The sequence below is a fragment of the Carlito syrichta genome, unplaced genomic scaffold, assembly GCF_000164805.1.
Source record: "Carlito syrichta isolate Samal-C Ts95f unplaced genomic scaffold, Tarsius_syrichta-2.0.1 Scaffold309479, whole genome shotgun sequence".
Taxonomy (NCBI): Eukaryota; Metazoa; Chordata; class Mammalia; order Primates; family Tarsiidae; genus Carlito; species Carlito syrichta.
In genome coordinates, this window is record NW_007253575.1 from 371687 (window position 1) to 389754 (window position 18068).

At 39.5% G+C, this 18068-nt stretch overlaps 1 protein-coding gene across 1 annotated transcript in view; it reads left to right on the plus strand.

The window, feature by feature from the left end:
* The window catches only part of STX6 (syntaxin 6), a 51329-nt gene that overhangs the window by 17077 nt on the left and 16184 nt on the right, over window positions 1–18068 (plus strand). Inside the window, exons 2-4 of the mRNA XM_008067329.2 lie at window positions 6165–6334; window positions 7039–7133; window positions 14974–15036. Of these exons, the coding sequence (XP_008065520.1) occupies window positions 6165–6334; window positions 7039–7133; window positions 14974–15036 (328 nt within the window). The remainder of the gene's footprint in view (window positions 1–6164; window positions 6335–7038; window positions 7134–14973; window positions 15037–18068) is intronic.

Genomic DNA, 18068 nt, shown 5'->3' on the forward strand with positions numbered 1-18068 from the left:
CTGTCCCCAGACAGACATTGAGTACCGTTAATCCCACCTCCCTTCCCCCCCCCACATAGTTTCCCACCACTGTCAGTCCTTTTCTTATAGTATTACAATAGATGTTCAAGGAACATAAATTTTCATGTCACCAAGGAGTGGGATTTTGGGGTTATGTGGTAAGTATATGTTAAGAAACAACTCATCTGTTTTCCAAATGGCTGTACTATTTTTCTTTCCTACCAGTAATGCCTGAGAGTCTCCATCAACTTTCCAGCATTTGGCATTCTCAGTTTTGTTTTTGTTTTAAGCCATTCTCATTGAAGATTTAATTTACATTTTCCTAATGACTAATGATATTGAGCTTTTTTTTTTTTCCCCTTGTCTTTTATATGTATATCTTTGGTGAAATGAATGTTCAAATCTTTTACCCATTTTTAAATTGAATTTGTTTTCTTATCATTAAGCTTTCAGAATTTTTAGTGTATTCTGAAAATAAGTCATTAATCGGATACGTAGTTTATGATTATTTTCTCCCTTATACAGTTTAATGGTCTATGTGACAGAATGGGAGTATGCATAAAGCCTTTTCAGTGTACTGTAAAATGATTCTCTCTAGCAAAAGCATGTCTGTGATTGAATTGTGAACTGAAATACCCATTCCCTCCCCCAAAGCATAATTTTTACTGGAAAGAATAACAGACTTACATGTTTTTTCCAATCTCAAAATTATCTAAAAAATTCTTGAGTTGTCTTCTCTCAAATGAGTAAGATGAACCTGTCATTTCATGGAGTAAAACTGACAGTGTTTTTACTAGTGATAAATTTAGAACCTTTAAAAAAAATTTAAATAGAATTTTGGAAAGCTTTTGTTAACTATTGTGATCTTACGGATTCCCAATGCTTAAGTTTTCTGATAAAATTGACAATGGCAGTCACAGATATGATTTTGGTTATCATATAAGATGAACTGACATTTGGAAAATCTGTAATACTCGGTAAACTAATACTTTCCAAATGAGTACATGAGGTTATAAAATCATCCGTGGGTGAAAGATCCATTCAAAGTAGAAGTTGAGCATCCTGACTCCAAAATGCTCCAAAATCTGAAACTTTTTGAGTGCCAACAAGATGCTCAAAAGAAATGCTCATCGGAAGACTTTGGATTTTCCTATTTGAGATGCTCTACTGGTAAGCACAATGTACATATTCCAAAATCTGAAGAAATCTAAAATGCTTCTGGTCCCAAGCATTTTGGATAAGGAATACTCAACAGGATGTATAAGATTGTCCAATGAATTGTCATGTACAAGAATTTTTTTTTTTTAGTTGGAGTCGCCCTCCTTCACCCAGACTGGAGTACAGTGGCATGCATGCTCACGGCCACTTCAGCGTCGACCTTCAGGCTCCAGTGATCCTTCTGCCTCAGCCTTCTGTGTAGCCGTAACTGCGGATGCGTACTACCACAGCTATTTTTATTTTATTGTAGAGATGAGGTCTCACCAAGTTGCCCGGGCTGGTCTTGAACCTGTGGGCTCAGGCACTCCATTTGCCTTGGCCTCCTGAAGTGCTGGGATTACAGACTGAGCCACTGAGCCCGGCCAAGAATTTTTTTAAAAGTTTTTTTTTTAAGGTCTTTGATAAAGTTAGGTTCCACAGTGCAGCTGACCTTTAAGAAACTGCCACTTGTCAAGTTTTGGTATACTATTAAAAAAGAATATCCTCTGAGTTGAGAGGATTGCCTAAGCCTGGGCAACTTGGCGGGACCTCATCTCTACAATAAATCAAAAAAATAGCCGGGTGTGGTAGCGCATGTAGTTCTGGCTACTTGGAAGACTGAGGTGGAAGGATCACCTGAGCCCAGCAGGTCGACACTGGGATGGCCATAAGTGTGCCACTGCACTCCAGCCTGAGCGATGGAGTGAGACTCCACCTCAAAAAAATATATATATCCTCAGTTATCTGAAAAGACTATTAAAAGTACTCCTCCTTTTTCCAAGTGTGTATCTGTTTGAGACTGGATTTTCATATACTTCAACCAAAATGTGTGTCAGACTGAAGCAAATGTCCACACAGAAGTAGATATGAGAATCCAACTTTCTTCTGTTAAACCAAGTATTAAGGAGATTGGCAAAAAATGTAAAACTGTGCTACTTTTCTCACTACATTTTTTTTGTTTTTGAAATTACTTTTTATAAAAGCATTTTTAAGAATATAAAAGAATCTCCTAAGGCCAAAAAAGTCTGTAGTTTCTTGGTTAGAATTTAATTGCAGCATCCTAGTTGTGTACTGGTGGTGGAGAACAAGGCATGCCCTAATAGAAGGCTTCTTGGTTTGAGGATTCTAGTTCTCAAAAAGGAATTTGTACGTACTTTACTCTATTGATAAATTTATATATCATTTATATTTATTTATTTATTTATTTTTGAGTTGGAGTCTCACTCCTTTGCCCAGGCTGGAGGACAGTAGCATGCATGCTCACGGCCACCCTAGCGTCGACCTGCTGGGCTCCGGCGATCCATCTGCCTCAGCCTTCCAAGTAGTGGAACTACAGGCGTGTGCTACCATGCCTGGCTATTTTTTTATTTTTTGTTATAGAGACACGGTCTCACCAAGTTTCCCGGGCTGGCCTCGAACCCGTGGGCTCGGGCAGTCCACTCGCCTTGGCCTCCCAAAGTGGTGAGATGGCAGGCTGAGCAAGTCCAGTCACCCCTCTGTATCTGTGGGTTCCACCCTCTGTGGATTCAGCCAATTGAGGATTGAAAATAATCAGGAAAAGTGGCCCAATGTGACATTTAAAAAAAAAAAAAGGATCCTTGCATATGCTATTCTTGTTTGTGTTCATTGTAATATGCCTGTGGTCCTAAATAATCAAATATACATTTTAGAGTTGCTGTTCAGTTAGTTTCGTTGTCCTAGTAAATGTTAGTTGAATTTGAGTCTATTGGATTCAAATATGTATATAAAAAAAATATATATATATAAAATATATTGATCATATATTTTATTCATTGAGAATGTGAAAGAACAAATGTTAATCGTTTATTTCCAGAATAAGTTGGGCTTTCCCAGGCAGTTATATTATATTCAGAATTGCTTCATCCAAAAATCATCTGAAGCCATGGACATATCCTAACCTCTTCCATTACTTGATAATATAAGTAAAAGAACTGATTTTTTTTTTTTTTTTTTGAGTTGGAGTCTCACTCTGCCACCCAGACTGGAGTGCAGTGGCTGCTCCCGGCCACCGCAGCCTTGACCTGCTGGGCTCTGGCGATCCTTCCGCCTCAGCCTTCCAAGTAGCTGGAACTACAGGCACGTGTGATACCCAGCTCATTTTTGATTTATTGTAGAGATAAGGTCTCACCAAGTTGCCCAGGCGGGTCTGGAACTCGCGAGCTCAGGCAATCCACCCACCTCAGCCTCCCAAAGGCGTGGGATTATAGGCTGAGCCACCGAACCTGGCTATAACTGATTTTAAAAAGAAAAGATTCAGGAAAAAATGATGTGTGTATCTGTGCCGAACGTGTACAGTTTAATCTCTGAACAATACATATAACAGTTATTTATACAGCATTTACATTATAATGGATATTATAAATCTAGAGATGATTTAAAGTTTATAGGAGGATGTATGTAGGTTGTATGCAAATATTATGCTATTTTATATAAGTAACTTGAGCATCTGTGGATTTGGTATGGGGGGGACTAGAACCAATCCCCCAGCATACCGAGGGATGATGTACCCTGCATTATGGAAAGATACAGACCTCTTTCTCCACTGAATCGTCCAGAAACCATAAAGAATTGGAGACCATTATCCTCAGTGAATGAACGCAGGAATAAAAGCCTATGTTATATACCCCATGTTCTCATTTATAAATGGGAACTAGACTGGGCTCGGTGTAATCAGCTCAGGCTGTAATCCCAGCACTTTGGAAGGCTGAGGTGAGTGGATTGCCTGAGCTCGCAGGTGCAAGACCAGTCAAGGCAACTTGATGAGCCCTTGTCTCTACAATAAATAAAAAATTAGCTGGGCTCAGTGGCTCAGCCTGTAATCCCGTGCTTTGGGAGGCTGAGGTGAGCAGATTGCCTGAGCCTGCGGGTTCGAGACCCGCCTGGGCAACTTGGTGAGACCTCATCTCTACAATAAATCAAAAATTAGCTGGGCGTGGTAGCGCGCGCCTGTAGTTCCAGCTACTTGGAAGGCTGAGGCGGAAGGATCGCTGGAGCCCAGCAGGTCGATGTTGGGGTGGCCGTGAGCATGCCACTGCACTACAGCCTGGGTGACAGATTGAGACTCCAACTCAAAAATAAAAATAAAGTAAAATAAATGGGAACTAAGCTAAGAGTCTTCAGAGGCATAAAGAATGGCATAAAAGGTATTGGAAACTCAGAAGGGGGAAGATGAGAAGGGGGGGAGGGATGAAAAATTACCTGTCGAATACAGTGTGCAGTAATGGGGGTGACAGGAACACTTAAGCCCCAGACTTCTTTATTACTGTACTAGCAACCATGTAAGCAAACATCATTTGAACCTCTAAAGCTATTAAAATAAAGAAAATTATATTTTAAAAGACCATAAGGAATAATGATAGTGGACTTACATTTCATTTAATTTGAACCCTTTGTATCTTAGAGTTTCTCGTTATCCCTGAATGTCTAAAACGACATGAGGAACATAGAAAGGACTTGCCTAACCCATAAGCTGGATGTGAACAAACCACAAATCTTTGTGACTGTCCATATAGCTCATTGATTTACTCAGTCTGAGCCTAGTAGCTATATTCTCTCTTTAACACTTAACCTTTTAGCTCTTGTCAATATGCTGTAGACCTAAATGTTATAAGGCACTTTTTTTTTTTGAGTCATGGTTTTACTCTGTTGTCCAGGCTCACCACAGCCTTGACCTCCTCGGCTTGGGTGATCCTTTTCGACCTCTGAGTAGCTGGGGCTATAGGTACACACCACCATGCCTGGCTAACTTTTTAAATTTTATTTTTGTAAAGATGAGATCTTGCTATGTTGCCCAGGCCTGGTCTCAAACTCTTGGACTCAAGCAATCCTCCCACCTCCGTCTCCCAGAGTGCTGGAATTACAGTTGTACTTTAAAAAAAAAAAATCTATTTATGTTGCTCTTATTTGTACACTGCATGCCTGGCCATTTTTGTTAATGCTTTCTCTTTGTGACAATTGAAAGGTTAGAGGTAATAGGTTGCATGCAAGTTCTGTCTTAAAGCCATAGACAATAAACACCTTGATCAGCTGGAATACATTTTTGTGCTGTTTTTTCCTGAAGACTTGGTTAAGAAATCCTCCAAGACCCCTCAACAGCAACCTGGGAAGAAATCAAAGCAGCTGTCTTAGTTGGGGAGCAGTGGGGTTATCATCTTTGTGCATGAGAGGCTATATTAATACAAAATGACTCCTTTTTGACTTTTATATGCAGTAGTATTAGATGATAATATTTAAATGGTGGATATTGGCCCAGTGGTGGGGGTAAATTTCTAGAACCTTGTGACTGTATCTAATCTAAAAGCATGCTAGTCATAGTACTTAATGGCCTAGTCTCACTCTCTAAACAAGGAAAACATGAATCTGTTATATGGCATTGCTAAATCCAGGGAAGTAGTTGTGTTTAAAGTTGTTTTTAATGTTTCGGAATCTTCTAATGGATTTTGGGTATAAAATGTCTCAGATTAAAATACTTAGCCTGTAAAACAGTCACTGTAGAAGAGTAACCCTCCCTCCACCCATCCCACTCCTCCCACTCCAAGAAAAGGAAGGTTGTATTAGGACTTTTTCATCTAATTACGTTATTAGCACACTAAATGGAAGCATGTGGGAATGTGAATGGCTTTTTAATTAGTTTGTAGATTTGCTTTTTTATACTACTTTTAGAGTATAGCCTGTTCAGAGAAACATTAAAATTGTCCTTCCCAAACAAACTTGATGTTATAGCTGCTTAAATAATGGCTATTGTATTCTGAGCATCAGCTGAGCACATAATATTCAGAGCGTGTTTTTAAAATTTTGAGCTTTGATATTTGTCCATGAAGAACCTCCTTCTATCAGAATGGTGGTTGCTGAGGGTGGTGTATGATCACAAGTGTTAAGCTATGTAGTAACTTGTTCATGGACTATATTGCTGTGATTTCTTTCTTTTCTCTTCCCCTTGATTACAGAGAGGTCCAGAAAGCAGTCAACACTGCCCAGGGATTGTTTCAGAGATGGACAGAGCTCCTTCAGGACCCCTCAACAGCAACACGGGAAGAAATTGACTGGACCACCAATGAACTGAGAAACAATCTTCGGAGCATTGAGTGGGACCTAGAGGACCTTGATGAAACGATCAATATCCTTTTCTGTAGCATCAGTGCTATTTGCAGTAAACAGGCAAATGAACACATTTTTATCCAGATGTCTCCATTTTACAGATGAGACATTTTCTTTTATAATCCTTTGGTGTTGCTCTTATTTGTACCATGACATGTTTAAAATTATTGCCCAGTAAGCTAAGGTAGTATAACCAAATTCTTCTAGAGTACATGACGAATCCTGTGCTGTGTGTGTGTGTAGGCAGGATGTGCAGTCGTTATGACTTTGGACCCTGGAGTCAGACTATTGGTACTAAGTTCTGGCTCCACCAGTGTAAAGGGGGACAAAAAAAAAACACCAATCTTTTTTTCTTCTCAACTCCCACACTCAACTCAGTACAACACTTCTGACACCAAACTTTCTCCAGCAGATACCAGCTGAGTATCATACCATTCAGTCAAATTCTGACATCCTCCACCTGGAGACAGCATCAGACTGCACAGGGCACAAGCTCAGTCCCACAGAACTGCCCCCACTTCAGGAGCCATTCACAAGCCCTAGATTGTGCCTTGTGCCTCTGACTGACCAGCTATAAACCAGGGTTCTCACAGAAGGATTAGTATTTAGTTGACGTGTTTTAAGGGAGTTTGGGTCAGATTTTATTGCCTGCCCGTGAGTCTGTGTTTTAAACAGGATGTTAGGCTTTTGATGAAATTGCTTTACCTTGACTTTTTGACCCACGCATAGTTGAAGCAAATCCTAGAAAATTCAACCTCGATGCAACTGAATTGAGTATAAGGAAAGCCTTCATTACAAGTACTCGGCAAGTTGTTAGGGTAAGAAACATGATCTTATTGTGTTAACTGTGTAAGAAACAGCGAAACTTCTTCAGACTCTTTCCCTTAATTGTAAACTAATAGGTCAACCCTGAAATCACTTTTTAATGTGAGTTAGATGCCAGTTTACCACATATAATTTCTCCGATTGAAAAAAAAGAAATCTGTTTTTAGTATTGTTAGGCTCATTCCTTAGAGCAAAAATGAGGCAGTAAACTGCTGGCTTTGGGCAGATTATTTTAATGGTATCATCCTACTTGTCCATACTTCTAGTTTCTTCCAACCAGTTCTCTTTTTTCTTTCTTATTTCTTAGTATACTGTATTTTTTGACAAAAGGAAGAATTATAGAATCCATGTGCCTTCTTGATTGATTGGTAATCACTTTGCATTGTTGAAGAGTGACTCTTACTGGGTTTGGATGGCGGCCTCTTCTACCATCTGAATTGCTTCTGGAACTCTTGCAACCCATGTTACTGACATTTCCATATACAACTGCTTGACAGCCTTTCCGGCGTTATTCAGGGCAAGCATGCCTCTATCAGTGTAAAAAATGATCCAAGTAGATACATCTTTAGTCCTAAATTATTTAGAATAGTATCCATTATTAAAGAATCTAAGAGAAAATATTATTTAAGTAAAATCTGGTGTCATTAAGATATGTTTTGTTTTGAAACTATATAGCTAAACCATTTGATTAGCATAACTAGATGTAAGAGAACCAGCTGTCTTTAACATATGTACTAGAAAGCAGCTTCCTTGAATAAAAAGACTTGGGATCATACCAGTGTTAACATATGGCTTTTTAAGAGTCATCTTAGGCAGAAACCTTGGTATGTGCTTGCCAAAGACTTTATACCATGTGATTTCCTTTTGAGATGATTTCAAATGGTAGATTATCACTGAACTTTATGTACTCTTGTTTCTTGTTTTATTCAGTAGTTGCCTTTCTATATATGTATGTTTATAAATAAATCTATATTTTAATGTGGCAGAAACCTTTCTGGACCTCAGATGCCCCATCTATAATGAGCATTTACATCAGATACTCCTAATTTCTAGCCAGTTCAAAATAATTCTGATAAGGAAATCTTGTTGTTAGGTGACATAGTATTTTGTAAGATAAGTAATTCTCCAATTTTTAAAATAACTTTGGTTTGTTTTTTAAAAAAATAATAGGTTTTTTGAAAGACACTTCTGTAGGTGTTACTATTTAAGTGGTACCTTGCAGTGAAGCATATATTCTTAACCTTAATCATTATATTTGTTCTTTCTGCAAAATAGTACTTGTGAATTTTGCAGATTGGAATTCAGAGGTCAATATATTGAAAATAAAGTTAGCTGGTATAATTGGAAATAGAATCCAAAGTTCATTTTTTAACATCTGAAAAGCTTTTTAAAGTACATTCTTAGAAAGTATTTTAAATCGAATCAGTACTTTAAAATTGATGCTGTCCTTCTAGAGTTGAGACAACTACACTCAACTGTGTGAACCAACTGAATATTTTAGGGTTTTTAGTCATTCTTGTTTTCATTTATGACCACTTTTTGGGAAGCTGTTAGTGTTTGCCAGTGGTGGAGCTAACAGTACCTGACTGAGCTTTTGCTGATCAGATTTTAATAAATTCTAGTGAAAAGTCCTGTAGAAGAGAAGGAAGTAGCAGTGATGTTAAATTGATTAAAAATGTAAACAAAAACTATCTTATGTTGTTTCAGTATTAACTGCATTCAGCTAAGCAGTATTTGTATTTAGAGATTTTCCAGGCAGAAGAGATTGATACAGAAGAACCAAGGAATTAGCAGAATTGGGAAATGAGACAAAACCAATTTCAGATGAGGAATTTGTACATATTTAGGAATTTGTACATGTTTGTAGTAGCTCCTGTTACTATTATCGGTGGGTGTTCATTTAATTTTACTCCAAAATTTTGATCTGCTTTATTTTTGAAAGAGTGTATTCCAGTTATGCTTTCTCCTTCTTTACAAGGGAATCAGTGATACTCTATAATTTTTTTTTTCTTCTACCTGAAGAAGTTTCCTGTGTTTCTTCTTGATTAATGTTCATTGATCATGCCTTTAGTAAGACTCTAAAGTAAAGATTCTAAAGAGTCTTACTTTGTATGTTTTTCTAGCATCTTCGAGTTTGTGCAGCTTTAATTAAGTTTTGATGGCAGTTTTTCCTGAAGAAAACAAAACATTCTAGTTTTTGTGTAAATAGTGTTGATGTTTTGGCGGTGATAATTTTCACATTTGTCAAGTCACCTATACATCAAAGATTTTGCATGTGAACTTTTTGTGCTTTAAAACTGTATTTCAGAAGTGACTTTGGTTTTACTTTAGTAGCAAAAAGTTTTGCAGTATATGACAGAACAACAGTAAATGAGGAGTGAGGAAATCTGAGTTCTAGGCTAAGCTGTGACCTTAGTTAATTTTAGTCATGGTAAGTCTTTCAGCCTCTCTGGATCTCAGTTTTATCATTGAAACAATCCTCACTAACATTCTCTGACTTATTTCAACTTTCAAAACTGAAATCACTGCAAAACCAACCTGTTTCAATGCAAGAATTGCTTATAGTTAATTTTAAGTCAAGATAGGAATGACTTTGGTTAATAAAAAATGGTGGTGTCCAGTGTATGCACAGAGACATTGGGATGTGAGAGCTGTGAGTGGGAAGCACTGGGGTTTTTTGTGTCTCATTCATTCAGCTCAGATGATAGTGAGATGGAAATGGGAGCTTAAATCACCAGGACGTTTGTTGTTCTTTTGGCAGATGAACCATATTTTTTGGGGACGTACTGCTTCTTGACTGCTGGTTCTCAACTTCATGTGTTGGAATGAAGATGAGTAATTATGATTTTGGCATGATAGGTTGTTACAAATTGTTTAAAACTGTTTAGTAGCATAGTTTAAAATTCTAATATGAAGGTGACCTGTTATATGGCATCTGGTGACTTTTAACCAACTACGTGGATAACATGCCATCTTAGAAGGGGAAACCATAGCTCTTTACCTGCAGAGGTAGTTATATACAGGTTCCCCCTGCACAGCTACTGAAGAGTCTACCTCATCAGGACTGACACACACACATGTACATGAGCGCACACACATATGGTTTTTTTACAGAAAACTTTAAAAACTGGAATTTAAAATTATATTTCATTACAACAATAATACTTTAAGGAAAATTAGCAAAAAATTTCAAGAGGGATTAAAAAAAAGAAAAAGAAACCTAAACTGAATACACAAACACAAAACTTGGTTGTATTTTCTCATAGCAGTTGTAGCTTCTTTTTCTTTTTTTTTTTTAAGTCAGAGTCTTATTCTGTCGCCCAGCCTGGAGTGCAGTGGCATGCTCATGGCCACCACTCCCTTGACCTGCTGGGCTCAGGCAGTCCTTCCGCTTCAGCCTTCCAAGTAGTTGGGATGCGGGCATGTGCCACCATGCCTGGCTAATTTTTTGATTTATTGTAGAGACTAGGTCTTTCCAAGTTGCCCAGACTGGTCTCAAACCCCTGGGCTTAGGCAGTCTTCTTGCCTCCACCTCCCAAAGTGCTGGGATTGCAGCAGTGAGCACACAACCAGCCTAGCAATTGTATCTTTTCAGAGTTGTGATTATACTGTTATGCAATTGTAGAATTTTTATTTTTTTTAATTTTTTAAGTTAAAAATCTGGGCCGGGCTCAGTGGCTCATCCTATAATCCCAGCACTTTGGGAAGCCGAGGTGATAGAATTGTCTGATCCCGTGGGTTCGAGACCCACCTGGGCAACTTGGCGAGACCTTGTCTCTACAATAAATAAAAAATTAGCCGGGTGTGGTAGCATGTGCCTGTAGTTCCAGCTACTTGGAGGGCTGAGGCAGAAGGATCACAGGAGCCCAGCAGGTCAAGGCTGCGGTGGCCAGGAGTGTGCCACTGCCCTCCAGTCTGGGTGACGGAGTGAGACTCCAACTCATAAAAAAATAAATAAATAAAAATCTGTACTTGCTGTTTTTTAAATGCAAATAATTTTGATGTATAAGAAAGATAAAAGTGTCTCTCCACTCTGTAATTCCACTCTCTAGAATATTCATTGTCAACAATTTTGTATATTTTTCCCAGATATTTTGTAGACATGGAAAGAACTCTTTAAATGAAGTGGGATGATATTCTGTAATTTCTATGAAAAAGCATATTGGGCCTGTAATCCTAGGCACTTTGGGAGGCCAAGGTAGGAGGATCACTTGAGACCAAGAGTTTAAACCAGCCTGGGCAACAAAGCAACAAAAATTTAAAAACCAGGCATGGCAGCTTATGCCTATTATCCCAGCTACTCGGTAGGCTGAGATGGGAGGATTGTTTGAGCCCAGGAATTCAAGGCTGCAGCGAACTGTGATCTTACCACTAACTGCACTCTAGGTTGGGTGACAGAGTGAGACCTTGTCTCAAATTTTTAAAAGTGTACTGGGGGCATAGTCCTATAATGGTACAGATACACCTAGAAGCAGTACTGTTCAATTGTAATGTGAGCCATTTGTGTCATTTTAAATTTTTTAATAGCAATATTAAAAAAATAAAAAGAAATAGGTGAACTTAATATATTTTAACTCAATATATCAAAAAGGTTATCATTTAAACATGTAATCAGTATAAGAAATATTGAGAGATTAAAAATTTTTAAACTGATTTTGTTATAAGACTTCTTAAACCTGGCATGTATTTCTTCTTATGAACATCCTGAGTCAGATGTGAGATTTTCATTGGAAACACTTGATCTATATTTAGAGTTTACAAAACTTACACTTAAAAAAGTAGAGTCACAGCCCCAATTTTTTCCAAACATACTTACAAGTTTTCTAGTCACTGAATTTAAATTTCAGTTAATTAAAATAAATTCAGTTCCTCAGTTGCACTGACACCTTTTCAGGTACACAGTAGTTGTCATTGGCTTGTGGCTTTCTTTAGACAGGAGCAGATTGAAATTATCCTTTTTAATGGTTACGTAATTTTATTTTTTTGTTTTTTGGGTTTTTTTTTTGAGTTGGAGTCTCACTCTGTCGCCCAGACTGGAGTGCAGTGGCCGCTCCCGGCCACCGCAGCTTCGACCTGCTGGGCTCCGGCGATCCTTCCGCCTCAGCCTTCCAAGTAGCCGGAATTACAGGCATGCGCTACCACGCCCGGCTGATTTTTTGATTTACTGTAGAGATGAGGTCTTGCTGCCCAGGCGGGTCTCAAACCCACGGGCTCAGGCAATCCGCTCACCTCAGCCTCCCAAAGGCGCGGGATTACAGGCTGAGCCACCGAGCCCGGCTGGCAGTAACTATTTTGAGATTCTTGATACAGAATGACAGTTTTCAAAGCGCTGATACACTTTACCATCCATCCGTTTTTTGGAAGAAGTGGTATTTTTTTTTTTTTTTTTTTTTGAGTTGGAGTCTCACTCTGTCACCCAGACTGGAGTGCTGTGGCCGCTCCCGTCTGTGTTCTGCATAGTTTTTAATATATATTAAATAAATAGAATTGTGTGATTGAATATCGGGATGTCATCTTAAACTCTAATTGATAATTTGAAAAGTAATTCTGCAGTTGAGATACTAGCATAATGATTAGTCTCTGAGATTTCTAGAATGTGTTTGTGTAGACCAGAGCTGCTTGAATTTCAGTTGGGGGACTTGTTAAAATGTACCTTTAAGAGTCATCTTAGTAGGTCTGGATGGGGCCTTGAGAACTGCATTTTAAAAATTAACAAAAAAAATTTTTTTATTGATTCATACTGGATGTACATATGTGATATTTAGATATGTATGTATGTACAGTATGTAATGATCAAATCAGAGTACCTGGGATATCTGTCAACTTGGACATTTTTCTTTATGCTGGGAACATTTAAATTATTCTCTTCAGCCGGGCTCAGTGGTTCAACCTGTAATCCTATCACTTTGGGAGACCGAGGCAAGTGGATTGCCTGAGCTCATGGGTTCAAGACCAGCCCAGGCAACTTGGCGAGACGGCATTTCTACAATAAATCAAAAAATTAGCTGGGCATGGTAGCGTGTGCTTGTTGTTCCGGCTACTTGAGAGATTGAGGCAGAAGGGTCACCGAAATCCAGCAGGTTGACACTGGGGTGTCTATGAGTATGCCACTGCACTCCAGTCTGGGTGACAGAGACTCCAACTCAAAAAAACAAATTATTCTCTTCTTACTATTTTGAAATATACAACAGATTATTAGCTATAGTGAACCTATTATCTATGGAGCACTAGGTCTTATTTCTTCTATCTAATGGTGGTTTTTGTGCCCATTAATCAACCTGTCCTCAAGCCCCCTTGCTCATATACCCTTCCTGGCCTCAGGGAACCACCTCTCTATTATCTGTCTTTATGAAATCCACTTGTATAGCCCACACACATTAGTGAGAACATTTGTCTTTCTGTGCCTCACTTACTTAAGATCATGACTTTCAGGGGGAACTGCATCTTTGGCAACAGCTCAGGCAGCCGATGCAGGTCCCAGTTGGTATCATTCACCCCTGTTTGCTCAACCCAGATTAGATATCAGTGAGTGTTGGCTGAAGGAACAGGGGAGCGCTTTGAAAGCTGAAGCAGGTGCTTCTAACTCAGACTTACCACAGGAGGAGTTGTAAAGGCTGTGGCGCTGGCTGATTTACCACTCTTCTATCATGGATTTTGGAAGAAGTTTCTGAAGGTCTCATACCTTCACATTTGCATATATAAAATGATCTATTTGCCAACAGAAAATTACAAAGTATTTTGACAGTCTTTTTTTTTTTTTTTGAGTTGGAATCTCACTCTGTCACCCAGACTGGAGTGCAGTGGTCACTCCCGGCCACTGCAGCCTCGACCTGCTGGGCTCCGGCGATCCTTCCGCCTCAGCCTTCCAAGTAGCTGGAACTACAGGCGCGCGCTACCATGCCTGGCTAATTTTTTGATTTATTGTAGAGATGTGGTCTCGCCAAGTTGCCCAGGCTGGTCTCGAACCCGCGGGCTCAGGCAGTCCACTCACCTCAGCCTCCCAAAGTGCGGGATTACAGGCTGAGCCACTGAGCCTGAGTTTGACAGCCTTTTTTTAAAAAAAATTGTATTACAATTATTTCAAATCATTGTATAGTATACTGGATTGTGATTAAATATGATAAGTGAAATGGCTCATATTTAATAAAGTGTCTTTTCAGATTAAGTAATGGATCTATTCATTTTTCTTTCCATACAAAATTATTTTGATTTCATTCTAGAAATTCACTGTGGTGTTAGAAATAGTCTATAATTTGTGTGACTACAACTCAGAAATAAAATAAGTGGTCAGTTGTACCACTATTTGAAAGTATTGTTTGATGTTTAATGGTAAATATATTTTATGCTAAAATGCATGGTTTTTAATGTAAGTTGTAAAAGATATGTCAACCCTTGAGCACGTGCTTTTGTGTTTGTACACAGGGATGCCATTTACTAGCTATGTGACTTTGAGAGGGTATCATAGTCTTACTGGACCTGGTCTCCTAACCCTTAAAATGGTGACACCAGCTTCACAGGGTGATTGTGAAAACTCAGTGATAATGTGTGTAAGTGTTTAGCACTGTTTCTGGCCTTTGATAGATACCTACTTTCCTTCCTCTTTTCTTCTATTTAAATTTAGTATCCAGGTTGTCTCTTTTTAAGGGAAAGTATTTTTAAATTTTTTATTTTATTTGTTTTTGAGACTGCAAATCAAAGCCAAAGAACGCTGTCTTTCTGCTGAAAAACTTTATCATAAATTATGTTTATTTTGCTAACGTGTGAAATATTAACCATGATTTTGTTTGACCTCAGGATATCTTTCATTTGTTTTCTGGTCTTTTGTCTCATTAGGACATGAAAGATCAGATGTCAACTTCATCTGTGCAGGCATTAGCTGAAAGAAAAAACAGACAGGTGAGAGAACACCAGAATATAAGTATCCATCAGAGAAAACACATGGATAGGTGTTTGGTATTTAAAAAGGCTCACCCTCTATGGATCAAGCAGAAGACCTGTGTGTGCTGGCCCTGAGTGACCTCTGGGGTTTTGTCAAAGTTGGGTAGCTTACCCCACCCGCTAGCTACTCCCCCACCCTGTGCCTTCCCTCTGGGCTCCATGGCACCTTCTGTTCACCTTATTCTAGTACTTGTCACAGAGTACTTATGCTTTATTCACGTGTTCATCATAAACCTGTTGAGTGCATTGTGTGTGCTCTAAGGACTGTAATGACTTGCTGTCTTTCGCCTGGACCCCAGGCTCTCTGAGAGTGAATAGGATTTGTGGCATGGTTTTTTGTTTTTGTTTTTTTAAGTCTCTAGTAATTACTGCATTGCCTACTCATAGAACTCACTAGACATTCAAGGATTGAAATTTGATGTAAAGACATCTGGGGAATCTTAAGCATGTGTGTTAAATTAAATCTCTCTAAGTATTTTTTTTAATACATACCATACTTTGGTATGTGATAGAAACTCCTTTCTAATTGTTAAAATGTAGTCCTTTTATTTTTTTTTTTTTTTTTGAGTTGGAGTCTCACTCTGTCACCCAGACTGGAGTGCAGTGGCTGCTCCCGGCCACTGCAGCCTCGGCCTGCTGGGCTCCGGCGATCCTTCCGCCTCAGCCTTCCGAGTAGCCGGAATTACAGGCATGTGCCACCATGCCCGGCTGATTTTTTGATTTATTGTAGAGATGAGGTCTCGCTGCCCAGGCGGGTCTCGAACCCGCGGGCTCAGGCCATCCACTCACCTCAGCCTCCCAAAGGCGCGGGATTACAGGCTGAGCCACCGAGCCCGGCTATGTAGTCCTTTTAAACAATGTCCAGTGGTCATCTAGAATTTAGATCGAGATTTGATTTACATTCTCTTGGCAGAGCACAATGCTTTTTGTCTATTGCTAAACTGTTAGATGATTTTTTTGGACATAAACAGTTTTTATAAGTTCTTTGGGTATCCATTTTGCTTAGGAGTAAGAAAGACTTCATGAAAAATGATACTGTTTGCTTTAAATGGCTTATCTTAACCTCATAATATTCAGATTCCATAAAGTTACCGAGAGTTTGTTTAGTAGCCTCTTAAATCGAGAAGTCAGCTCACTATACTAAATAGCAATCAGTACTTCATAACATGCATCCTTACTTTATATATGTAGGTGTTTGTTGAGCCACTGAATTTTGAAAACTAGTATTAGAAAAGCTTGGGGGATGGTTATACATCTATCACCTAACTTTGTTTTTCTGTTTTCTTTCTCTGCATTTCATCTCAAGTCATTGTTTTGTTTTTGTTTTCTTCTTCTTACCTATTTCCCTTGCTTTTTTCTTTGAACAGTATAGTTAGGAAAAGCCATTGGCTAGTCCATACATCTGGCTCTAAGTCTTGAGGAAAGCTAGTAAGTGACCTCAAGCTGACTGGTTTTGGAGCTCCCTTTTCATTTGCCCTTGAGCTTAGAGGGGGCTGAAGTACCTGTAGTAGTTTTGACAGTGAGGTCAGTAACACCTGTCCTCCATTATTCTTTATTTGTATGCTCTATTCTCTGGATACTATAGTTGGGCTAATGTAAATAAGTATGTATATGTTGCCTGTCCAAGTATGGTCTGGGATTTTGTTTTAGGCTAATTGTGACATGTTATAGGGCTGTGCATTTTCAAGGAATAGCAGGGCCGGGGTTCTCCAAGTGCTCCAGTGGGCAGTGGACCTCGCTGCTTTAGGCCAGGTACCAGGTGCTATGCTGTCCCTGCCTCACCGGCACCCCTACTGTGGCACCCAGCCACAGGTACATCTTCCAATGCTCAGGCCCTCTCTCCATCTCTTTCCTGTTAAGATAGACTCCTGAGCATCAGATTGATGCTCTCTAAGCTACTTCACAGTAAAATATAGGTCGCTTGTCCCACTAAGTGTAGACCATGGAAAACATAGAAAAAAATAGCCCTGGCTGTGGCCTCAGGAGTACACAAGACCCTGGGGGAGCCCCCTTTCACTGTCCTTAGGCTAATGATGCAATGTAGCCTTTCTGTGACCGTAAAAAAGTGTTACTAGGCTCCAGTGACCTCCATAGAGGTCCTTAGAGTCTTTGGATCAGAGCAAACAGGATTTTTTCAATCTTGACAGTCCTAAGACCACCTACAAAAAGCCTTGTGTCTGCTTTACACCAGAGACAGTCACCGTCCAGCCTCTTGCCTGGATGAAGCCCTGGGCTGCTGGAAGCTCTCATAAGAAAAGCTTCTAGTGACTGAGCTTCTTAGAAGCTTTTCTAATAATCGCCTCAGAACTTAGCACCCCAATCCTGAGCTTCCCCAATCCTAGACCCTGAAGTCTGACCTGAAAGTCCAGTGAGGAAGTCAGTGTTGGTGGGGAAGAAAGGCAGTGAGGAAGTCAGTGTCTGTTGGAAGGGTTTCAGACAGAGAACCAAGTAATCAGGTAGGCTGTTAATAGTGCCAGAGATAAAAAGTACCTGGGAAGAAGATGTGGCAACTCTACAAGGAAAAATAATCTTAACTGCTAGCATCTTCTGGCTCTTGGTGTGGGGCCAGCATCAGCAATTACGTTGACCTGTCAGAAAGGCTCGTGGGGATCCAGTCAGAACCAGCTGCAGAGCCTGAGCTCTCACATTCCTGCCTGGCCTCATCATGTGAGGAAGACATACCAAACTTTCCCATGCTTGGCTGCAAACTATGTCAAATTCATACTGGAGAAACATGACCCTAGTGTCTGGGAGCCCAGCTGGAGAACTCTGACATAAGGACAGCACTTGTCTGGGTCGTCAGTGTTGGGTACTTCTTGTGGTCATACCTGCCTGCAAAGTAACCCTGCTACCATCTGGAAAGCCTGTCGTCTCTTAGTTCAACGGAAAGACATTGGGTTTTATTTGTGGGTTAAACTTAGTAGACATTGATAGTCCTTGTGCCTTCTGTGTATGAAGGGCTGTGACTTACCTTCTAGTCTTTATAGGGA